Source organism: Xiphophorus maculatus, chromosome 6 (assembly GCF_002775205.1).
Source record: "Xiphophorus maculatus strain JP 163 A chromosome 6, X_maculatus-5.0-male, whole genome shotgun sequence".
Taxonomy (NCBI): Eukaryota; Metazoa; Chordata; class Actinopteri; order Cyprinodontiformes; family Poeciliidae; genus Xiphophorus; species Xiphophorus maculatus.
The window spans coordinates 28,593,094-28,618,119 of NC_036448.1; the positions used below are offsets into that span (position 1 = coordinate 28,593,094).

Genomic DNA, 25,026 nt, shown 5'->3' on the forward strand with positions numbered 1-25,026 from the left:
AATGTTGACAACCAGACAGTCCAGGCTTCATGTGAGCCAGTTACTGACCCCACCGGACCGACCCGGCACCGGACCGACCCGGTGCAGCAGCAGCAGGGTGAGCAGATCAGGAGCTTCAGTGTTTCTCCACACGGCCGCTGACTCGTCATCCCAAAGGCCCAGAAGCAGCCAGTTTGGTTTAACTTGGTTTTGGTTTGTGGAGTTTTTAGTTTGAAATTAAAGAACCTGTTGAGCTCAGAAAACGATCATTAAAACTTTTCCTGCGTTTCTCCTTCATCTGCTGCTTCCACAGAGTCGGACCCTGAGGTTCCTCTGGACTGTTTGGTGATTTAAGGTCCATCTAGAATCAACCTCACAGCATAAAACCCATCAAAGTAAAACAGAAAATGTTTTGATCATGAAGTTTTATTTCCAACATGACATTTGAAATGTGTGCCTAGTTTCCACTGAGCGGATCAGTTCGGTTCTCTATTTTCTTTTTCTGTTGTAAGAGGAAGTTAGGGTGAAGCTACCGGCGTCGCGCAGCGCAGGCCATCGATTGGTGGACAGAAAAACGACCCTGCAGCAAAACCAGACGCACTAATGTGTCACATTTGTCGTTGCACCATTATGATGCACCGTTTGGCCAACAGGCGGAGGAATCACTCTCCTGAAAACGGTGAACCAAAACTAAGAACAGCTCAGTGAACGGACTGCAGCTAAAGACTAATCGATTATTCTATTGATTATTCTGGCAATAAATTGTAAAAGAAATTGACATTTAAGCCATTTTACACAGTATTAGAAAGGTAGGTAGCTTAGTTTGAAGCTTGTAGATATTATGAGCATATTTTGCATAAGAACTTCAGGAAAATCTCCTAAAATCTCCATTTCTTATTGTGTTCATAATCAAAAGCATTTTGTTTTTGGTTTGTAAGCGTGGAGGGGCAGGCTGCAGACTGGAAGCATGAAGAAATGTCTCCTCTGATTGGATCTTCAGTCCAGGAGCTTCAGCAGGCGTCAAGAGGTTTAATACCAAGTAGACGGGATAGAAACGGCTCCTCTGCCTCTCAGGTTTTGGTTTTCAGCTGAATAAAAGCAAACTGCTCCAGTCTGGTTTTGGCTCAGGTGGAAGATTTGAAGCTTCTTGGTTTCCTGTTGATGGTGGATGGATGGTGACTCCATCTGCTGCAGCATCAGAACCAAACATCTGCTGGTTCGTCTGATCTGGACGCCTTCAGGTCATCTGGCTGGATTTTCACCCAACTGGGAGGAAACGTAGAAAACAAAAAACTGATGGATAGATGCTAAATATCCCAGCTGGATGTTTGATTGTTGCACATTCAGATTGTGAACTAGAAATATTAAAGCTTGGATCTGATAGTGAAGAGTTCACCTCAGGTCGTCTCCTTCCACATGAGCGGAGGTCAGAGGTTTAGTTTGTGAAACCGGAGCAGTCAGACGGAGGCAGAGGAAACGCTCCTGTGTTTTCTGTTCTGGGTGGGTTTGTTTACGGCTCTGGGTGCTGGGATCCGTCTGGGATCGGCCCAGGAAGCCGTTATCTCAACTGTGTGAGACTTTTACCATCTGATCCCAGGTTACCTCTGAGGAAAACAGGGAGGTTTTCCACTGAAACCAGAGAGCTGCAGCTTCAGAGGCTCAATCTTTAAAGCAGAACATGTTTACATAACAAAATATGTCTGTTCTGATAGTTTCCAGAAAAATATTTGATCAGAAAAAACTTCTGTTCAGGATCAGGAGAGAAAAGACATGAAAACAAGAAACAGGAAGGTTTGTTTCCTTAAACAGCAGAGAAGATAATAAAACACATCAATAATAAGAAATGGTTCAAAATGGCAACACAGAATCATGAAGACTTAGAAAATAAAAAAATTTAAATAAAAATGTGGAGCAGAACAAGAAAAGTTAATTAAAGATACAGACACAATGTCAGCTGAATGACACGATAAGCACAGAGAACAGTAAAGAATAAAAGTATTTATGCACTTTTTGTTTTGCATTTTTCATTATACAAACAAACTTTAATGCATTTATTGAGATTTTGACATTTGCTGAAAGAAAACCTTTAAAGGTCCTAGTTAAAGTCAGAAGACATGTAGAGAAACTGAGGGAACAGATGAGGTTAATCTAAACCTCTCAGATTATGATTTGGTTTCATTTCATCTTTATCTAGAAAACACTTTAAAAACAACAAAGTTGGCCAAAGAAATAAAAATAAGATAAATAATAGGAACTAAAACGTTTGATAAAAGCTGAGCAGCATTTAAAACCAACTGGATTCTAGAAAGTAATGAATTGTGATAAAAACATGAATGAGCTTCTCAAGTGACGCAAAGAAAGAAAATAAAATATTGTTGTGTATTTTGGATCCCAACTTTATCATTTCTACACTGCAAAAACACAAAACCTTACCAAGAATCTTTGCTCAAGTTTCTAGTAAAAATATCTTTGTAAGTTTGAAATAAGACAAAACTAACTTACATGTAACTTTTCAACAAGAAATATAAACTTGTTTTTAGTCAAAAATTCCTTAATACTGATGAAAAAGTCCCAGTTCTATGGCAGATTATTTCAGTTATAAAAATACTTTTGTTTTAAACATAAGTTCATGTTCTTGCTGAAAAGTTACATATAAGTTAATATTTGCCCTAGAAGAAAATATTCTTGGTAAGATTTTGTGTTTTTGCAGCGTCCTTGTCCTGCAGATTTTAACCTTAATGGACAGATTAAATCTGTTTCTTATTTTGTACAGAACTTTGGGTCATTTTGTTATTGGATTTTTAATTTCATGTTGATTTAAGATGCACAGTCTTCATCTTTATTCAGTCCAGGAAAAACAAGTTGAATTTTTAACTTTTCTCATTTCATCCTGAAAAACAGGCTTGGACACCTTCTACCCCATTCAGACATTAATATATGGAAATAACTTCACCTTTCACTTTTCAACCACATTTAAGTGTTTAAATGTGACGGCAGGATTTCTTTAAACAGCGAACATGCAAAAACATTACCAAGCAGAAATCATTAAAGATCCGAAATATAATTAACTGAATAATAAATCACTCTCATGTGCCAACATGATCATAATTTTAGTCTGGTAAAAGAAAATGTTGCTCCTGGATTATAAATCATTATGTTTTCACGTTTTAAAATAAAGCTGCCTGATAATTGCAACCATTTTGCATAATATAAAAATGTATTTCTCTTACTTTAATATTGCAGATTTTACAGCTGAGTAACTAATTTTAAAAACAGTTTTTTGTCTTGTTGGTTTATTTAACAGCTGCAGAGTCAAGAACAAACGACCTTCATGTTTATGGATGGAGATAACGAGTTCTGCAGCTTCCTCCGACTCATCCTTCCTTCCTGAAGTGGGTCGAGCTCAGATTTCCTACAGTCCACGAAGGCGCCGCCAAGCTAATTCATGGTTGAACGAAGCGGACGGACTGGACACGCCGAACCGCACCGAGGAGCTGCTAAAAGGACCAAAAAGGACCCGGTTTCCCCGCTGTAAGTCGGTCCAAGTCGTTTAAATGTCGGTTCCGTTGGGTTTTGGAGCCGCCCGGAGCCGCTGCTGCCCCGCTGCGGTCCTCTCCGCACGGCGCGGGCGGCGTTCAGCGGCGCAGTTTCCGGGTTTTACCGCCTTTGTGCACACGGCACCGGACTGGTGCGGAGCGCACAAAACCAACGTGTTTCTGTTTACCTCCGCTGTGTGAGTGGGTCCGGAGTGGGACACCGACACGCGTGGCCGCTCGGGCCGCTGAACACGGTGTTAAATACGGTTTAATGGTTAAATTTGACCGGCAGGCTGCGGTCCAGACTGGGCGGCAGAACGAGGCCTGATTCCGGGCCGCAGCCATCTGGAACATCCCGCCTGTCAGCATCCAGAGCGGGGAAGCCCAGTCCGGGCTGATAGCATGGAGGACAACCCGGTAAAAACACGGTTCACTTCAACAAGTGACCGCCTTATTTCACTTTAATTACCTCTAATAGTTAGCTATAGTAACACTAATTTCGTCCTACAGTAATAATCCGGTATGACTCGGGTTTTCCTTCTGCCGAACTCCCTTCAGAAAAACCAACATTTTAATATTTCTTTGCCACACAGATGATGAGGGATGTAATTTTTTGCCACAGTATTTATTGAAAGCTCCTTTTTAATTCGGCTCATCTTCTATCAAACCCTGAACCTCATTTTTTGCTGATCCTCATCTTTTCCTTTTATCTATTTATAAACTCCAGTGACCGAGATTAACAGGATTTCTAGAATAAATGTTTTTAGACTAATCTGATCCTTAAGCACCGCGACATGTGGCTCTTTGTGTAACACTGAAGACTCCTTCAGTTTCTAACGGGCTGGAGCTTATTATAACCACCATCAACTGTATTAAAGACTCAAATAGATCCATATGAGAATAATAATGATTTAAAAAATAAAGTCCATTAGCTGAACCTTTAGTATATTTAGGCTGATTAAATGTTAAAAATGTGGACTCTAAGAAACGCAGAGTTCCCCTTTGGCCTGTTTCACTTCCTTCCTCTGAAACTGTTTTTATAGGTTAAAAACCTTTAAACAGGTGATTCATTTGGGGATTTTTTGCTCTAAAGTGTGAAAACAAACAGGTTCAAGAAGCTGATTCATCCTCTACTAACATTTAGGAAATGTTTGAAACTAAACGGCATCACTCAGTAAATGTCTGATTGGTTTAAAATGATGCATTTTTTGTGAAAATCTTTTGAGTCGTCCTTCATTTCTTCCACTTCAGCAGCGTTTTCACTCAGACTGATGTGTTTATTTGCCATCTGAAGCTCTTCAGGCCTCTGCTTGGTTTTTAAGCTCATTCTGCTTTATCTGCTGTTGGGCAGAATCACTGAATTTTCCTGTTTTTCTGTTTTTCTCCGGTGATCCAGACGTGACGTTTTGTCCCAGCAGAGATGCTGACTGACCAGATGGCTGCAGCCATCTTGGCTGCGACGCTCTGCTTCGCCGCCAGCTGCGTTTGGGCGGCGGCGGACTGCTCGCCGTCCCCCACCGAGGCCTCCGGCGGCGCCCGGCTCCTGACCGCTGTGGTGGACGCTCAGAGGGCCGAGCTGGCCCGAAGGCAACACCTGGAGGCGCTGTTCCACAGGTGAGCTGCTGCTGCTGCTTTGACTGAGGAAGACGGGAGAGGAAATGTGTTTATGGTCCGATGGGTTGGAGCGTTTCTACTGAACATTTATGGTTCAGAACATGCAGCCAAAACTAAACTAACTAAACTGCTGGAGATTTTTCTGACACACTTTTTCCTTCCACTCAACTTTCTTTGACTATTAGGATTCCAACTAACACTTATTTTAGTAATCAATGATTTTGACGATTAATCAGATAAGACAGAAGGTACATTCTGCAGATTTTTCAATTTTAGAAACTCTTAAAAATGCAAATTTATGATTTAATTCCTTTTTTAAATAGGAAAATAAACATTTTATTGCCTAAAATTAAATAACAGCATTCCTTTAGTGAACTCTTGATTTTGTTTGATCAGATATTATTTTAGCATCAACAAGAGAAGTTCAGGCCTTTAAACATCCATACAGTTTATCGATCGACTGATTATTTATAGATGAACTCATTAATAAATGGCTGATTAATAACTGGATGTAAAAGGTGCTTATAACGTTTATTCAATTGTTTTATTTTTTATCTTTAATCATATTAAAATTTTGTTTATTAGCAGGTAAAAAATAAAAAAATACTAATTTTGCATTATTAATTAATTACATTTTGTGAATAAAATTAATTATGAAGAATTTAGAAACAAATTTGTCCCTCAAAAAGTTTTAGTTGAGAATAAAACACCAGAGAGAAACTTTTATCTTTTATCACCCGTTTTTTTAGAAAGAGAAAAACGATAAATCATTCAAATACACAGTATTGATATCGTTTTAATTTCTCATGTGATTTATTGATTTATTGCTTATTGTGACTATTTGACATATTTAAAGTTGTACCTAAAGTTATCATGAATATTAATTATAACTGTATTGAAAGGAGAAAAGTTTTGATCCTCCATGTTTGTCCGTCTCAGGTACGGAGAGAACGGCTCCATCTCTCTGGACGGCCTGAAGCGTCTGCTGCGGAGCGTCGGCATCGACCGGATCCGGACCGTCATGGTGAAGCACCGGGAACAAGCCGGCCACCACCATGACCATCATCACCACCACCACCATCATCACCATCATCATCACCACCCGGCTGCCGACCAGAACAGAACCGAGGACCTGCAGCAAACCCAACCCACTGTGTCTGTGGCGCCGGGTCGGGACGGCAGAACCGCCGACGGCGCCGGATTGTTGGTGAAAACCCAAAAGAGAAGCTTGGCTGGAGAAGGAGCGACCACGGTCGCCACGGCAACGGCGGTTAAAACCGAGCCAGCGGGCCACCATGAGGAATTGGACCGGGATCATCTGCAGAACCGCAGCCTGGAGGAGGACGAGGTTCGACTGACACAGGAAGAGGTTCTCTTTAGTATAGATCTATAGATCTGCAAGAAACATGGTGGACATGCAGCTCCTCCACCGGCTCAGCAGGTTTCCTGGAATAAATAAAGATATGAGCCCAAAACCAGAAATATTTATTATTTTAATCTTTTATTCTGGTTATTCAGCCATCAGATTGGAGCAAAGTTCATCTTTCAGGAACTCATGATCCTTCATGGAGCTTCTTTAGAAATGTTCACGCTCACATTAGCGTTAGCCGCTACATGTTTAACATTGAGATGCCATTCTAGGCTAGCACAGCGTCACTGTTATGCTAACTCCTATTAGCATAACTTAAACACAACAGTAGTCTTTTCCAGCGTCCAATCAGATCGTTTGAAGCAGAAATTAACCGCCAGTGGCTTCAGGTACAGCTGTGACGTTCTAAAGTAGGACTGACTGAGTGTTGGTATTTCCTGCAGTGCCTGAACGCCTCGGGCCTCCTCCTCTCACACGGGATGTCCCAGGAAGGAGGCGTCGCCCTGGGAGACTTCGCCTTCCTGTGCCCCGCCCTCCTCCACCAGATCGACAGCGGGGCGTGTCTCCTCCACGGCGACGCCTCCCGACACGAAGACGCAGGTAGGAAAGTCAGACTGGAGCTTTTTCCTCCACCGTTACCAGAGGAAACATCTGGAAATGTTGGTTCATCTGGACTAACAGGTTCTAACCTGAAACTTCGTCATGTTGGCGACTAATCGCATCATCAGCAGTTTCTGCTTCTGTTCATGGAAAATAATAATTTGTTTGATTTGTTGCTTTTTTAAATTCTAGTTCATGGAGAAAAATTTGATTCAATATTATTGCAAACAAGGAATTCTTCAAAAACTGACATTTGAAATTAAGTTCAAAAATAAAACTTTGAAAAACTTCTGAATCAAAAATTATTTTCTGAGCCATTTAAAGAGTAACAGTTGTACCTGCTGACCAATAGAAATGCTGTTGCTAACGGCGACCTGGATGATGCGTCTTAGCGCCGTCCTTCAGAGGAAGCTCCGCCCCCAAACCTGTGGACCTTAATCTGTGAAATAAGATTTGAAAGTAATTCATAAAATGCGAATCTAAAAAAATAAAGTCTGAAAAAATAAAATTTGACTAAATAAAATACAAAAACAAAAATGTGAGAAAATAAAATGAGAATATAAAATCCAAACAAATAAATCAATTAATCGTATGATAATTTTTTCTCTTTCTACCAGAAACTGTTTTGTTAGAAAGTTTCAGTTGAGACCAAAGCAATGTTTAGTTGTTTTGGTCTCAACTAAACATTTTAAAGTTTAAAATTAATTTTATTTGTTGTTTCTGTTGTTTTGGATATTTAAAATGTCTTCCAGTTTCAGAGCTAAATGTTTGTTAGAATTTAAAACTTATTGATCTTAGAGAATCTGTTCCTGCATTATTATGCCGTATTATTATTATATTATTTCAAAATGGTCTCCAAACATTAATATTATCATTAGATATTATCAGATCAGCTCCTTTTGTGTTTTATTTATTTCTCTGTATCTTTTAGGACATAAACACCATAAACATTCACACGGTCACCATGGAAACCACGACCACAGCTTCGCCACCCGGAACCACAGCGAGCCCAGCAGCGGCGAAAACGGAAAACGCATCGCAACAGGTGAGATGATTTCAGGCTGGGAGGTCAAAGGTCAATGGATGGGTTTAACGGTGGAACGTGTTTCCTTTAACTTCCTGTTTCCTCTTCAGTGTCTCTGGTTCCTGCTAACCTTCGTCTTCTCCAACTCCGTCAAACAGATTCACACAAAACGAGGAGAAAACGTCATAAAATTAATCAAAAATCACAAATTCTTCAAGTTTTAAATGATTCTAAATCCTCCCCAAACCTTTTCAATGTATAATTTAAGAAAACATGAAAGTCTTTGGTTGTTTTTCACCTTTAAATAAATGCTAACCTGCTCTTCCAACCTCGGCCTAACGAAGCTCCATCAAAACTAAAACTAATGGGTTTAAAAGAATAAGGTTCTGCAGAGAAACGCTGAGCGATGCCTGAAGTTCTGGTTCCTGACGCTCTGTGGTTTGTTGCAGCCTGGGTCGGCGGCTTCGTCTCCATCACCGTCATCAGCACGCTGTCCCTGCTGGGCGTCCTCCTCATCCCGCTCATGAACAGAGTCTTCTTCAAGTTCCTGCTCAGCTTCCTGGTGGCGCTGGCCGTGGGATCGCTGAGCGGCGACGCCTTCCTGCACCTCATTCCTCATGTGAGTCAGAGCGAAATGAGACCCTCACATTTATTTACATCAGTATTCACTCTACCGATTCGTTTTACCGCAGAGATACCGGAAATCTCAAGAACTGTTCACTTATTTTAACTTGACTCTGTGTGTTAGTCCAGATTTTCCTTTTTGGTGTTTCTAGCTGTAAAACTTGAATCTTCAGTCCTAATAGCTTCACCAGCTAGCTTAGCTTAGCTTAGCTTAGCTTATGGTGTTCCACAGGGATGAGTTATTAGCCCCCTCTTTTTGAATTCTTCTTCCTTCTGAATTTAAATGTACATTTAAAAATATAATGACATATTTTTATCCATAAAGGAATAAAGAAACTGCTGGAAAAACGGTAAAACTCTTTGATATAATTAAATGGTCTTAAATGATAAATCTGTTGTTTGAACTTTTTTATCCTTTTGGCTTTGAAGTTTGAAGTTTAAGACTGAAACTCGAGACATTTAAAAGCCAAGAACATTTTTGAAAAACATTTAAAAATGCAGAAACAAAAATAGGAAGAAATCCTGCATCTAAAGCAGATGGATGTAGGATTTCAATCTGTGTCATTCGTTCTTTTCAAAAATCAAACAAATTAAAATGTTTGTTTTTCTCACTTTTGCACACAGAACAATTTTCTCAAAATCCAAAACTCATTTTTCCATTTTGGATTTTTGACTAAAATTTCAAAAATAAAAAGCGAGAAAAGTTTTGGGTTTTGTTGTGAATGATTAAGAAACAAATAACAAAAAACAATTACTAACTGTAAATCAGACCTACATCTTTAACAGTCTGACCCCACCGGCTGGAGTTTTTTCTTCCACTAAATCTTCGCTCTGTGCTGCTCTGAGTGGAGATGCTGCAGATGTCAGAGCAGAGGAGCAGCTGCAGCGTCGTTGAGCGTTTTGTTTTCTTCTCTTCAGTCTCATGGGAATCACGATCACCACCATCACCTGGACAACCATCACCTGGACGCCGCCGCCGACCTTCACCCTCACGACGACGGCGAGGAGAACATGGACGGCGTGTGGAAAGGCCTGACGGCTCTGGGCGGAGTCTACTTCATGTTCCTGATCGAACACTTCCTGACGCTGGGAAAAATGTACAAAGACAAGAAACAGAAGGTTGGAAACGAAACTTTGATGTTTTCTGTTGAAGTTGATTCTGATTTTATATAAAAAACCGTCACAGAAAGAACCAGCAGGAAAAGATGACAGGATTACATCCATCTCTATGGCAGCAAAATCTGATAATTAATGCAGCAGAAAATAGTTCAGGATGGCTTTTAATAAGAGGTTGAGTTCAGCCAGCAGGTGGCGCCACATGCAGCTTTTTCAACAAAACTGTTTGCAGTAAATTTAACATTTAGGTTCTTATGAAATAAATATTAAAACAAAACAAGTCATAATACTAGCAGAAAAACATCATGATTTTATTCTTGTGATATTATGAATATTTTCGTATTATTAAGATTTTTTTCTCATAATATTATGATGAATTTTTTTCTTATTGCTACTTTATTCTCATAATATAACTTTGTTGTAATTTAACAGTTTTTCATATCCTGTTATATAAACACACTGACCAGCAGTGTTGATGTGCAGCCTCAGTGTTTATGGATCATAGAGGTTCTGGTTCTGTTGGTTCTGCTGGCTCTGATGTTCCTGTTTGTTTTCCTGTCAGGTCCAGAAGAAGTGGGACCAGACGGACAAATCGGACCCGGAGAAGCAGCCGGCTCTGGAGGAGAGCGAGCTGAAGCCAAACGAAGGTGAGAGTCGGTTCTGATCCGGTTCCGATCTGGTTTTGATCTGGATCTGATCTGATTCTGACCCGGTTCTGATCCAACACAAAGCGCTCCTCTCAGACGTTTCCTCTCCATCTGCTCTTCCTCCATCAGACGTGGAGCCGAACGGCGCCGGTGCGTTCGGCGAGCTCCCCAGCGGCGTGGCGGAGGAGGAGCAGGTGATGCTGACGCCGCAGGTTTCCGTGGTAACGGAGCAGACGTACGGCCGGCCCGCGGGGAGCGGCGCCGGCGCCGGATACTCGGCCGAGGACTGCGAGAACAAATGCCATTCCCACTTCCACGACACGGTGGGGCAGGCGGACAGCATGCACCACCATCACCATGACTACCACCACATCCTGCACCACCACCACTCCCAGAACCACCACCCCCACAGCCACGCCCACTCCTACTCCGAGGAGCACTTCCAGCAGGCCGGCGTCGCCACGCTGGCCTGGATGGTCATCATGGGCGACGGCCTGCACAACTTCAGCGACGGCCTCGCCATCGGTGAGCCGCCGTCGCCACGGAAACGGCCCGGGAAGCCGCCGGCGGGCGCGGCCTGACGGAGTGTCTGTGTGTCTGCAGGAGCCGCCTTCAGTGAGAGTCTGTCCAGCGGGCTGAGCACATCGGTGGCCGTTTTCTGCCACGAGCTGCCACACGAGCTGGGTGAGGGCGGCAGACGCCACCAGTTTGATTCATCGTTCAATGAAAGCATCAATAAATCAATAAGTCTGGAAATACAGTTACTGTCAGCAGATTGGTGGAAAAAATCAGATGGCTTCATGTGACTGGAGTCATAAAGAAACGTTTTTAAAATGGAAATATTTTTAAAGAGCAGCATTTCTGTAAGTTATACGGTTATCCAAAAAAAGACATAAATGGTTCTTATTGTCAGTTTTATTGTTATCACAAAATATCATAAAAGGTTTTGGTCCATATCCCCACATTGATCAGGTTAAGTTTTCTCTTTCTTCATAGAATGTAACAACATTAACATTTTCTGATGTTGTTACTTTCTAGAAATTCATAAACGTTATAATTTATTTATTTATTTTTATTTTTTTAATTTCTTCTCCCTCTAGCGCTAAGCTAGCAGCAGAAATGTCTCCTGGTTTTTAGCCAAAGACTAAAGAGAAATGGAGGACAACCACTAAAATCTGATGCCTCCATTTTGTTTCCGTTTGGTGAAGAAGGAAGTTGCTCTCAGTGTCTTCAGAGGTTTTTGTGTCGTTTCCTTCAGTGGTTCTTGTTGCAGCGCCCCCACAGGCCAGGAGGGGAACCGGTTGGTTTGACTCAGAGCAGAGAGAAAGAGACCAGATGTAGATAAATATTCACAACCTTTGCTCAATATTTTGTTCTAAACATCTTTGGCAGCAGTTACAGCTTTAATTGATGACTGTAGTGGTTGGTCAGTTTCTGATGCTGCTCTCTCTCTCCCTCTCTCTCCCTCCAGGTGACTTTGCGGTGCTGCTGAAGGCGGGCATGACGGTTCGCCAGGCCATCCTCTACAACGTTCTGTCGGCCATGATGGCGTACCTCGGCATGGTGACGGGCATCCTGATCGGCCACTACGCTGAAAACATTTCCACCTGGATCTTTGCCCTGACGGCCGGACTCTTCATGTACGTGGCGCTGGTGGACATGGTGAGTTGGACCGAACCGTCCCTGGAGGACAGAACCGTCTCATGTCTTCATCAGCAGAGCTTCTGCACAGTTTGGTCATAAAGTTCAAACTAACTTTTGATCAAAAGCCTAAATTTAGAAAATATATTTTCATAAACTTAATAAAATGAGAAAGTCACATTTTTCATGACTATCAGACTAAATGTTTCTTATTTTACATCAGTTAGAATCATCCAAGTTTTTCCTGTTTGCAAAAACATTTTTTTACTCTAAGTTTTAATTAGAGCAGAAAGATAATTTTTCTTAATTTATTCAGTGTTGTATAAAGTACTGAAATCTCAGAGTCAAGTAAAAGTATAAGTACCTCTCCAAAATACGACTTTGGTAAAAGTCGAAGTCACTGACTGAAATGTTACTTGAGTAAAAGTCTTAAAGTATCTGAAACTTCTTGTACTTAAGTATGGAAATTACTGTAAAAATGGATGTACTCAAGTAATGTAATGAAAAGTACAAGTAAAAAGTAAAACAAGGCAAGTTTGAATGACATTTCTTATATTTTGGTAAACTTGTCAAATAAACTTAAAATAATGTACCCAACCAAGTGCAGGCAAAATGAAACATGCTAATAAATTGTTCCAGTTTTAAAGAGTAGCACATGTTAATGGTTTGTGGCTTAGAACTTGCATGCCTTTCCTATATTCGTTAAATTTAGTCTAAATTGCTATCGCTATGGCTTCTGTCCCCCATTGAACTAGGGTGACCAGACGTCCTCTTTTTCCCGGACATGTCCTACTTTTCAGACCTAAAAAGATGTCCGGGGGGAATTTAAAAATTGTCCGGGATTTTGGTCAACTGCCTCAAACACATTACATAGCTTACAGTGCATTATAGGGCACGGCGCTGCGTGTCACGTAATCCCTGAGCCGCGTCAGTGCGGGCAGCACTCTTCTGTGTTCGTCCCTCCCACCCACCCACCCGCTGCAAGGTGTTCTGATTTCTAATTTCCCCAACAATGGGAGAAGCGAAACAGGTGTATCCTATTGGAGGTGATGAACAAGCCCAGGCAAGCAGGCTACGGACTTTGTTCGGTAGCCTACTTGCTACTTGCTAATCAGTAGGTGGGTCAAAACACTTTGTTTCTCTCTCTCGCTTTTTTGTAACGAGTAACTAAACCACACATTGAAAATGTATCGGAGTAAAAGTACGCAATTAAGTTCGGAAATGTAGTGAAGTAAAAGTGAAAGTCATCAAAAATTTTCGTACTCGAGGAAAGTATGAAGTACTCCAAAATATACTTAAGTAAAGTAGTGAAGTATTTTTACTTCGTTACTATACAACACTGAATTTATTTAAATTGTTTCAACCTAATATCTGTTATCAATAATGGATCAATGACTCACTGATCATCTGATATTTTATTCAATAAACAGATGATTGAATTTAGGGGATTTTTGTTTTGTTGTTTAGGTTTATAGATTGAAAGACATTTCAAAACATCAAATTTTACTTTATTTTAGTTCATCTTGTCTCTGCTGTAGAATATTACCACAGAAATATTAACAGTATTAAATATGAATTAAAGTTGCTGTTCTTAGTTCATTTCTGTCGTTTTTATCTCTAAAACTTGGTGCTGGAAAAGTTTGATATTTACCTTGAAAAGTTCTTGAATAGTTCTGTGGAAACCAGAGATGCACTTCTTCACTTCCGATGCCGATCCTTTATCTGAGGTTCAGTATCGGCCGATCCGATACAGGAAAACAGCTGAATTGATTTAAAATGTTTCTTTTATTAAATAGACATAAATTTACTGAATGACTCATTTATTTGATAATTCTGCACCAGAACAGCAATAAATAAACCGATAGCTTCACAAGTTGAGGCAAACATGTAAAAACAACTTTAATTTGTTCAGTCAGTGCAGGCAGCAGTAAAACAATCAGTGGAAAATAAATCAACTGAAACTGAAACTTTCTTTGAAACGTTTCAGAAACTTTTCCTTCTTCCTCTGCAGCTGGCGTTCTCCATGCGCCGTCAGCCTGTTTCTTCCCTCCAGACTGATTTATTGCTGCTTCTCTGCTTCAGGTGCCGGAGATGCTGCACAACGACGCCGGCGACCACGGCTTCAGCCACTGGGGCTTCTTCCTGCTGCAGAACGCTGGCATCCTGCTGGGCTTCTGCATCATGCTGCTCATCGCGCTGTTCGAGCACAAAATCCAGCTGGACCTGGGATACTGACCCGCGCCGCGATACATCCTGTTTCAGTTCACATCAGAAACGACAGGAAGCCTGGAGGGAGCCTGGAGGAATCCTGGAGGAAGCCTGGAGGGAGCCTGGAGGAATCCTGGAGGAGTCCAGGCCTGGAGCTGCTCAGCTGGGTTCACAAGTGGAAACTGTCTGGAGTTTCTTCTGGGTTTCTTTCTCTATGAACACATTAATTTTCTCTCTGAATTTCATCTGTTGGGTCAATTAGTTTAGTTTTTTATATCATTTTTACGTTTTTCTCAGTGAAACCTGATCAGTGTTACAAAGGTGCAACCTTCCAAACCACAGTTCCTCTTCAATCTGTGACTCTGTGTGAAACCTGACAGGAAGCAGAAGCAGAAGGCGGCTCATGATGAGTCTGATGTTACTTTTAGGTTTCTTTTTTTAAAATGAATGCTTTTATATCCATTCATACTTCTGGAGTTTTTTGTTGGTGTTGAATCTTTGTTTCTCGTCACTCCGTCTGGAATAAAAATCACATTTTCCCAAACAGGAGTGCTTTAGAAACTTCTGCTCTGAATGTTAAACAGAAAAGAAACCCTGAAATAAAAATGATTTCCAGAGAAGCACCAACAGGCGGTGCGTTCAGGAGCTGAAGGAGTTTTTAGACTCGGCGTGTTTTTCCTCTAATCGATCCGGCTGCTTTTAAAGGTTCGTTTTATTAAAATAATCCCTGAAACATTTGGACAGAACCGGAGAGAAAACGGATCCAGTTACAGGAAAAGTCCTGAACCAAAGCTGTTAAAAATGCTTTTATTTTGAAGGAAAGACGCTGATTTGGGTTTAAATCCTCAGATTTCGGTTCTGGTTCCTGTTAGTTGAATTTGTAGGTGAAAGTTTGAAGCCAGTTTGTTTCTGTTTTATATTTAATTGTTTTGGTTGTTTATAAAATGAATATGGATGTTAGTTATGAATCGATCACTAATGCAGAGATTCCTCTAAGTTTTCCCAAACAGCCAAACTGTGTGGAGGTGAATTTTCATCCAATCAGCATCAGCAGATAAAATGAGCTTCATGTTTGCTCTGCTCTCATTGGATGAATTTTCTGCTTCAAGCATTGAAGAAAAACATCTTTTTAATTTATTTTATTTGTTATATAATGCACAAACTTATGTTATATTCATTGCCTTGTTTAGAGAAGTGTTGTAGAAATGTTCTTCAGCTGACTTCAGGCCAGAAGAGCTTTTTTGTTTCCATGGTTACAGATTGAGGATGGCAGCTCATAGAAAACAGGTTTTTCCTCCGTGTTTTAATTTTCTTCTGTTCAGGATGAAGAGCAGCAGAAGAAACGATTCCTCTGAAGTTCAGGTCAAAGTTTCCTCTCTGTGGATCCAACATGTACAGTAAATATTAAACTGTAAATATTTAGCTGTTAGGTTTATGTAAACAGTCTGCATTATGTTTCACTGACACAAACCCAACCTGCTGCAGAAAAAATCTAAAGGTTTGGGAAACGATAGAAAAATTAAATCCATTAAAGATGAAATCTCATGTTTTGTTTTGTTTTTCTTTATGAATTCAGTTTAATTTCAGATGCAATTTTATGTTTTCATTGATATTCTGTCCATTCAATATGTCATGTAATTTTATTATAGATTGTTTTCTCTGGTTTCAGCTTTTTGTCGGCTGCTACCATAAAGTTTATATCTGTCATGAATTAGCTGGTTGTTGGTGGTGAGGCTGAGATGCAGTCAGAGCCCAGTTAGGTTAAAAAATGAATTTAATTATGATTCTTATAATAAACAAAAACCAGGAAACACAGGAGGACAAGGAGACCAGTGTTGTATAGTAACGAAGTAAAAATACTTCACTACTTTACTTAAGTATATTTTGGAGTACTTCATACTTTCCTGGAGTATGAAAATTTTTGATGACTTTCACTTTTACTTCACTATATTTCCGAACTTAATTGCGTACTTTTACTCCGATACATTTTCAATGTGTGGTTTAGTTACTCGTTACAAAAAAGCGAGAGAGAGAAACGCAAGTGTTTTGATCCCACCTACTGATTAGCAAGTAGCAAGTAGGCTACCGAACAAAGTCTGTATCCTACTTGCCTGGGCTTGTTCATCACCACCAATAGGATACACCTGTTTCGCTTCTCCCATTAAACACAAAGCAAGTCTAGCAATCAGCAGCAGCCACATGGAGGAGGAGACGGAGACCACAACGACTGCAACTACGTTGGACACGGCTCCAGGGGAACCACCAGCTGGTGATGAGAGCCCATGGCCTTATTTAAACACAATACACTCTTTCGTGGGTGTTAAAGATTCGTCGTACCGCATGCAGTTTATGTTATTCCTGCCCGAAGATGTGGAAATTCTATCTTACAAAAACTCCCCGTCCAACTTGAAGAAACACATCGAGGTAACGTCTTATGAAATGGTTATAATCCTCCTGTTTCAGTAACTATAGCTTGGTCACTAGACACTATTGTGAAATCTTGAGCATAACGTTACCTGTATAAATGCACTTTGTTTGGCATCGTTTCAGTTCCATACGTGGTGTATTTAGCTTAGGCCTAATGTTGACTGTATCAGGCTACCTAGACTCCTCTGTTCAAGGGGGGACAGAAGCCATAGCGATAGCAATTTAGACTAAATTTAACGAATATAGGAAAGGCATGCAAGTTCAAAACCAGGTTTACAGATGCCAATAAGCTGCATTTCCCTCCCAATTCTTTTTTTCTTTTGCATAATGACCAGTTGTGTGCACCACCTACTGACTGTAGCATTGACTGATTCACTGATTTGTGAAGTAGAGTAATCGTAACAGCTCTTTTTCTTCATGTTGGCCGCATTTTCTGTACTATTTATTTTTCTCATTTTCAGCACTGACCTTACTTGAAGGGAAAACTTGAGGCTTACAAAAACTTTGTATTTTCTGTCCTGGAGGGTTTACTAAGAAGCTGGTTCAGTTGTAAAGCAGGTTAAGTTAACCTTGTGCTATAGGTAAAGCACCTAATTTTCTTAACTAAATGATGCCTGCAGGTATATCTATTAGCAGGTTTAATTTTGCCTGCACTTGGTTGGGTACATTATTTTAAGTGTATTTGACAAGTTTACCAAAATATAAAAAATGTCATTCAAACTGCATTTGCTTTGTTTTACTTTTTACTTGTAGTTTTCATTACATTACTTGAGTACATCCATTTTTACAGTACTTTCCATACTTAAGTACAAGAAGTTTCAGATACTTTAAGACTTTAACTCAAGTAACATTTCAGTCAGTGACTTGGACTTTTACCAAAGTCATATTTTGGAGAGGTACTTGTACTTTTACTTGACTCTGAGATTTCAGTACTTTATACAACACTGAAGGAGACACAGGAAGACTTGGAATAGGCAAGGAGCCGGGATTGAGCAAGGCACACAGACGGGATTAAATACACAAGGACATAATCTGGGAAACGAGAGGCAGCTGGGAAGATCAGGAACTAAATTAACTAGAAAACACAGAAACATACATTAACCAAATCACCACAAACCTTATTTATGTAGAAATTAACTACAAATGCATCTTATTTTTATTTTACTTAATAATTTCACTTTCTTCATTCAGGTTTTAAATAGAGGAGCTTAAAGACACAAAGACAAAACAACATTAATGTGTTGAAACATTTATTATTTTAGTACAAGCACATTGAATCACATTCTTAAGTTTTGTCACATAAAGATCATCTGCCTGAAATATTTTACAAATGTTTGCAGCTCTTTAAATCAAATTACGCCAACAATATTATATATGATACTTTATGTTAAAGGAATAACTGAACCCAAAATTATCTTAGCAAATGAGATTAAAAAAGTATCAACCCTCATAACAAAACAAAACAAATAGCTTTGAACAAAAGCTAAGAGAGTACTAATAATTAAAATCTAAATGATTCTGAGGAAATCTGTTGATTTAAGACCTCACATCAAGTGAATCTGATCAGAGGAAATGTTTTTCTCCTTTCTCCACTTTAGCCATAAACTCTGCTTTTTGTTTCATGTTCATCAGTGACTCAATTCGTTGTTTCCAGCCTGGTTTGGCCTCCAGTTTCTCTTCTTCAATCATCATATCAATGCACTCTGGAGTGGTGAGAGGGTTGGGCTTCAGTGCTATCTCCTTCAGTCTGTTCAGACACTTTGCTGACTTGTCTATTAATTTATTCACCTCTTTCTGCATGATATCATATTCAGCCTCTAGTTTTCTCATCCGTCCCTCAACAGTCATCTTCTGCCCTGTGGCCTTTTCATAGTTTGCTTTCAGGTCTGCGATTGTCCGTTTCTCTGTAACATCTTCGTATTCCCACCTGTACTTTTGGTTGAAATGAATGTTCCAGTAACATTTCCCTGGACACTGAGTGCAGTATCCATTTCTGTCCATCGCCGGACATTTTCTTTTATCAGCATCATTTGATATTGGACAAGGATAATGACAGGTGACATTGCACTGCTGACAGTTGGTAAAGTAGTAACCAGTACCTGAGATATCATATTGTATCGGTCTTTTCACAGTGACCTCAAACTCAAACTTCTCATTTCTTTTGATCTCAGCTTCATGCTCTTTGATTTTTTCTCCCGTCTCTCTGATCTCCTCCATTTTGGCCAAACCAAGTTTAACCTGAACCTGCAGATTCTCAACTGAAACCTCCAGCTGTTGTCTTTCTCTCAGGACCTCATTTGTCAGAATCAAACTTTTGGTTTCTATCTGATTTAGAGCAGCAAAAAACCTTTTCATGCTTTTTGTTCCCATGTTCCAAAACATCTGATCAAAGTTTTCATCATCATCATCATCATCATCATCTCCACTCTGAGTGTCTGCTGCAGAGGATTTATTATCAGCAAACAGAGCAGAGTTGTTAAATTTGAAGTGAACTGGAAGACCATCTTTCCCTTTCGGACTTGGTACGTCTGCAGCTTTGATGGCTTCTAGAACTGGAGGCTTCTGACCATCTGCAAATGTCACCAGGATCCTGATGTTTTCTGCTATATCTTTGCCAAAGATGGAGAGAATGGAATCAAAGACATATTTCTGTGTTGGTGTGAAACGAGCTAAAGCAGCCTGAGCTACAAAACACACAGCATCAATCTCACTGACCCCGTCTTTACTAGTGAAGAGTTTACGGAGCTGCTCTGTGATCTCCCTGTCTCTGTCTATTCCTCTGGTGTCTCCAAACCCTGGAGTGTCTATGATGGTCAGAGAGAAGGGAACCTCAAATCCCTCCCTGTGGTTGAGTTTGTACACAGTGACCTCAGAGGTCTGACTGTGAGTTTGGGATTTTGTTTGACCACCGTCCACTAAGCTGAACCTATATGAGTCTGACCATTTAACACCTAGAATGTAATTTATCATCCCATTGATGAGAGTTGACTTCCCAGCACCTGTAGCTCCAAGAACCATGATGGTACGACTTTGTTTGGCAGCAGCTTTGCTGAGTTCTCCAAACCTGAAGAACCTGCATCCCTTTATTTTGATGTTCTCCTCCTGCAGAGGAACTCTATAAACAGGCAGCTGTCCTGTCTGTGGCTTCAACTTTGTGCTCTGAGCTTTGACAGCATCAGAAAGCCTTTTTGGCTTTTGTTCAAAGAAATTCATGAATTTTAATTCAACAGCATCAGAAAGCCTGTTTGACTTTGTTGTATGAACCTGAACAATCTTGCTTTCCTTGCTCCTTCCAGCCTCACCACAGTCACATGTGATCCTGACTGAATATTGTGTTTCTGACTGAAGTCCTGAAATGATGGCCTTTTCACCTTTTGACCTTGTTTGGTTCCAGCTGAGATCTTCTACCTTTGCGTATTCCACAATGTAGCTCAGGATCTGAACATCTGGTCCGAGCTCAGCAGGTTTCTCCCAACTCACTGATATCTCAGAAGAGTTTGGTTCACATTGAGGTTCTCCAGCAGGACTGCAGGGTAAAGTTTTAATGGGATCATTGATGACATTGGCCGGTCCAACACCTGCTGAGGTCACAGCTCTGCATCTGAACACGTACTCTGTGTTTGGCTGCAGTTGAGTCACTGTGATTTCTGAAGATTTTGGTTCATTCTGTTGTTTCCATCCATCTTGTCCACTGACGCAGAACTCAACAGAGTAGGATGTGACGCTCTCTGCTCCAAACCTGGGAGGAGAAACCTTCAGAGTCACACTGCTGTGGTTTATATCAGCAGCTGTCACAGTTTCAGGCTTTGAAGGAGGCTCAAAGTTCTTACTGATAAGGAATCCGTCTTCATAAAGGTAGATGGTTGAACCTTCATGTTTCTCATCTGTTAGACCTACTGCCAGGAATGTTGTGCTCTTGGTCTCAGTGTTGGCCTCTGCAAAGTCACTGAAGAGTTTTACTTTTGTTCTCATTTCATCTTTCAGGTTGTTTGAGAGATACCATTGTTCCTTCTCAATATCATATCTGTGTGAATCGTCTGACTTGGTTTTGTCTTTGAGGTAGTTCAGCAAAGCAGAGAGGTATGGCTCATCTCTTTCCAGTGAGCTGAAGACAAAACACACAGCATGCTCTGCATTGAGAAGTTCTTCATCCAGGATATTTTGAGACGGGATGATTTTGGTGTTCTTCATCATCCTGGTGTAAGATTTCAGAGCATGTAATTCTCTCTCTTTGCAGTCAATCCAGTCATTGAGGTTTTTGCTGTTGAAAGGTGAGGAATGAATCTTCTTCAAGACATCTGCAAGTTCTGACTCTTCTTCTCCTCCTCCTCGGATTGATGGGAGTTTCTTTGATAGCGTTTGTTGAAATCCAAGCCTGAACTCAGAGCACAAACTTTTAAAACTCTTAAGTTTTTTGTTAATCTGTGGAAACTGCTCTGTTGTAATGTTTTTCATTGCATCATTGCTCCTTATTTCCAGGTCACTGAGCTCCTCCAGGACACTTTGTACTTCTTGAACTAACCTAACACTTATTTCACGGACAAGTTTAGCTGCAGAAGAATCTAAGTTAGTCAGAGGCAGCATCCAGACCTTGATTGGTACGGCATTTTCTCCACTGGCTCCCAGCAGCTTGGGCAGGCTTTGGTAGACTGCTACTGCATCCTGGAAGGTCGTTGGAGTTTTCTCAAGGAGGAAGTCTCCATGAAACTTACAGGAGAATTTCTGGATTTTTTCTGTGTCCTTATCTTCTAGGTGTAAGGAACCTTCACCTTCAATAGAAAAGGTTGGAATCTTCTCAATCAAAACTTTCAACTTGCCCTGAATGTCTTGGCGATTTTCTGTCTCAGATTTTTCTTGGTCAAAGACAAAAAATGCTTGAGCTCCATACAGAATGCCTGTGACCACATGTGTTGCTATTTTGTTCTCAAAAACATATGAATGCTTCATGTTGCCTCTTCCAAGATGATTCATTGATAACTCTTGGAACTTTGTGGTAGCTTTGTACTGCAGTGTTACTCTGGCTTGATTTTTGGACGTCATCTGATCATTGAGGTATTTGGCCGATCCTTCAACTTTAACTAGGCCGCCTAAAAAACTTGCTTTCAAAGATGCTTCAACATCCAAGGCTGAAGATTTGTCCTCAATTGATTCAGAAGCAACTATCTCAAAATCACTGTTTGGTTGTGGGGTTTCACTTTTGTATTTTTCCAAGTCATCACAGTCCCAGAGTGTTAATCCTGTAGAAACAGAGAAAATATTCATATTTTGGGAATTTCAGAGGCCATTTATAGATTCAAAACACTGACAGTTTCCATTAAGGAACAGTCATTTCACAGTCTTTGAAATGGTAACTTCATTTTGGTAACTACAAGTTTTTCATATCGGTATCAAGCACAAAGTACAAAGTGTTTTATAAGACGTCATGAGGCGCGTTGGACCAAAGTGCAGACAGGAGCGCAGAGTATTAATCACAATGTGAGTGAAGGGGGAGAGTACACAGAGAAACAGGAAATAAATCTAAATACAGAATAGCTAGACCGGAGAAACATAAAACTAGAACAACAAAGAATAAATAGAAACAGGAAATAAACTAGAATCAATAAAAAACTGAAGTGGAAATGGAAACAAGACAGAACTGAGAGAAAAACTGAGGAACACAAAACATAACAAAACCAAACTGAAACAACAACAGATCCTAACACATTGAATCACCATCACTGGCTTTGTTTGTATAAAGCTGTGAATGGGTCAAAGGTCAAAAGCCAAACTAGTGAGATACAATCATCTACATTAGTAAGATGATGGAAAGCAACGTAACCTTTATTTTTTCTATTTCTGTCTGTTGTTGGAAGCTTGTTGACCTAAAAATACACATGAAGAAAACAGATCCAGACGACCTCAGAGGTCAGAACTTTTTACATTACTGCATTTTCTCTGAAGGTTTTTTATTTTCTGGCCCAAGTCAAAGCAAACCCAGCAGCTGCTTAGGACCCCCAGACCTTCAGGGACCCATTAAAGCTTTAACTGTAGCAGAGATCATAGATCTAAAATTTTAGTATTCATTTATTTACAATGACAATGCAAATTTGATTTAATGGTTTCAGCAAAGATCAAATATTAAATATTAAATGTAGAATTTAATTAAAAAGTAAAAGTGCAGATAATTATCTTCATAGTTTGATTGTTGTGTTGCCATGGCTACAATCTGATGCTATCAGTAATCTTTGTAGACAAATACACCTGGTGCCAACACTGTCCTTACATGGTGCGTTTAAAGACTGCTAGGAAAACCCAATTATGGCATGTTAACATCAGATTTTACAGTTGTAACAACTGAAAGTCCAGGATGCACAGAGGGTACAGATATGGTGAAGTGTGGGGATCATTTCCCCGTTGTAATCTGTCTTAGGGGAGCGTGGTATTTTCATGGCATTTAAATACCATGAAAATAAAAAAGTTTTTTAAAAAAGAAATCCTATTTTGTTGTACGTTTATGAACACATTAGCTGCATTTCCAACCAACTTCTTAATTGAATGAAAAGCTCTTAAAATCTAATAATTTTGGTAATACTGTTTTAGTTTTCATTTTATAAATTTTTTGGTTTACTATGATCCATTCATGTGGTCTATTTAGCTGTAATAATGTTTTACAAAGTTTGCCAAGACTTTTGCAACGTGAAACATTAAGATCAAATACAGTTTCTTTAAGACATCTTGAAACAAACATGGACTTTACCCCCAAATAAGCATCTTATTTAGCGAATGCTTTTGGTTTGTGGGAATAATCACATGTGATACCGTATGAAAACAATAAATGTGTTATTTTATATTGTAGCCCACTGTGAAGTAAAAAACTCATCACTTTTCACAAACATAAATCAGTAGATGACTAATGGGTCGGAAATGAGGAGCAGTTCTTCCTCTAGTTCTCAGCACTATTATGCAACCAGTTACACCAGTTAGGTGTAACTGGTTACACCTAACTGGTGTAACTGGTTTGTCTCAAAATACAACAATCTCAAAACTAAAAAAAAGATTAAAACAAAAACTGAGTAACTCATAACTAAAAAGCTAAAATAAAAGGACAAAGGAAGGATAAAAAGATAGAAAATAATGAACAAAAAACACTTTTCTTCCCCTCACACAAAGAGGTAAAATTAATTATTTAAACATAAAATATAAATCCTTACCAGGAATGATTGCGTCCTGGCGGCAGTCGTACAGCATCCCGAGTCTGAACGGTCGGCCCAGAGTCGCCACTTCGATCACTTTCTCAGACTCCATCTTGTCTTGTAAATAATAAAAGAGGAACATTATGGATCAGAACAATCTGGAAACTATTTACAAACACTGAGGATAATCTGACAGAGCAGTGCTCCAAAAGCTGTAACAACAAAGACATTATTGGTGAGAAGAGAAAGAGCTGGAGAAGTGATAAAAACACCAACATGAAGGACTGAATAGAGAGAAAACGTTTACTCACTGCAGAAATGTACCAGAGCCTTATGACAGAAGTTTCACTTTCAAACTTATATTTTCAGCGAGGGAGACACGCCTCCTCATGGTTACTAAGTAAGGCTGCGCTTAAAGGGAAAGAGGCTCATTTCCCATAAATGGCGACCAACATGATGAACTGCCGAAATCTATGGAAGGCCATCCAGATCAAATATATGTAACTTTTAACACAAAAACAAGACAATGAATGTGTGTTGTTGTCATGTTGTTGATGTCTTTTTAACATGTTTTTAACATTTTAACAGTATGTTGTTAATAATAAGTTAATTACAGCTGATTTTAAGCCATTTGGCCACTTGTCCAGTTTGAACTCATAAGTGTTTAGTATGAACTAGTATGAAAAATTCACTTTTTGTATGTTTCCATTTGTCCTGCTTCTAGAAATAATCCAAGAGGAAAACTAAAACACTCAGTTGTTTTTGTAAATAAGTAAAGGCTCTGCTGATGTCTGCAAAATAACCTGTTTCAAAAACCTCTAAATTGATGTGTTACAATGTTTTTTCCTCTAGCAACCTCAAGCCAAGCCCAGCCCCTCACCTGGCCACCCAGCTGGAGCTCCACCCACTTCATTATGAGTAACTGCTAAATTTATTCTGTTGGATTTAAGCTGCAAAATGGCTGCTGGAAAAAGGAAAATATTTTGCTGTTAGCTGCAGTACAGAGCATGTGTTCATGTATTTTCTCCCAGTCCCAGAAAACAAAACATCTTGCCTACATTTTATTCTT

At 39.8% G+C, this 25,026-nt stretch overlaps 2 protein-coding genes across 8 annotated transcripts; one reads left to right on the forward strand and one right to left on the reverse strand.

Moving 5' to 3' along the window:
* On the forward strand, positions 1 to 15,898 carry LOC102236872 (zinc transporter ZIP6-like). Of its 7 annotated transcripts, none has more exons than XM_023335319.1 (13): positions 1 to 97; positions 3,284 to 3,510; positions 4,912 to 5,129; positions 6,069 to 6,498; positions 6,942 to 7,098; positions 8,030 to 8,143; positions 8,572 to 8,741; positions 9,665 to 9,865; positions 10,425 to 10,509; positions 10,639 to 11,034; positions 11,113 to 11,193; positions 11,981 to 12,171; positions 14,233 to 15,898. In XM_023335319.1, exons 3-13 carry the CDS (start codon positions 4,936 to 4,938, stop codon positions 14,383 to 14,385), a joined length of 2,172 nt encoding a protein of 723 aa, XP_023191087.1. In that variant the 5' UTR covers positions 1 to 97; positions 3,284 to 3,510; positions 4,912 to 4,935; the 3' UTR covers positions 14,386 to 15,898. The 7 variants fall into 7 exon arrangements, with proteins under 7 accessions (XP_023191087.1, XP_023191089.1, XP_023191086.1 ...); XM_023335321.1 differs by lacking the exon at positions 1 to 97 and adding an exon at positions 3,808 to 3,932 and having other exon boundaries at positions 2,556 to 3,510; XM_023335318.1 differs by lacking the exon at positions 1 to 97 and having other exon boundaries at positions 2,556 to 3,510.
* Positions 15,899 to 18,024: 2,126 nt separating this feature from the next.
* Positions 18,025 to 24,324, reverse strand: LOC102223852. Its single transcript, XM_005814932.2, has 3 exons — positions 24,269 to 24,324; positions 23,976 to 24,074; positions 18,025 to 22,022 (listed from the first exon to the last, which is right to left on the reverse strand). The coding sequence occupies exons 2-3, from the start codon at positions 24,067 to 24,069 to the stop codon at positions 18,349 to 18,351; spliced, it is 3,768 nt and encodes a 1,255-aa protein (XP_005814989.1). The 5' UTR covers positions 24,070 to 24,074; positions 24,269 to 24,324; the 3' UTR covers positions 18,025 to 18,348.
* Positions 24,325 to 25,026: the final 702 nt, after the last annotated feature.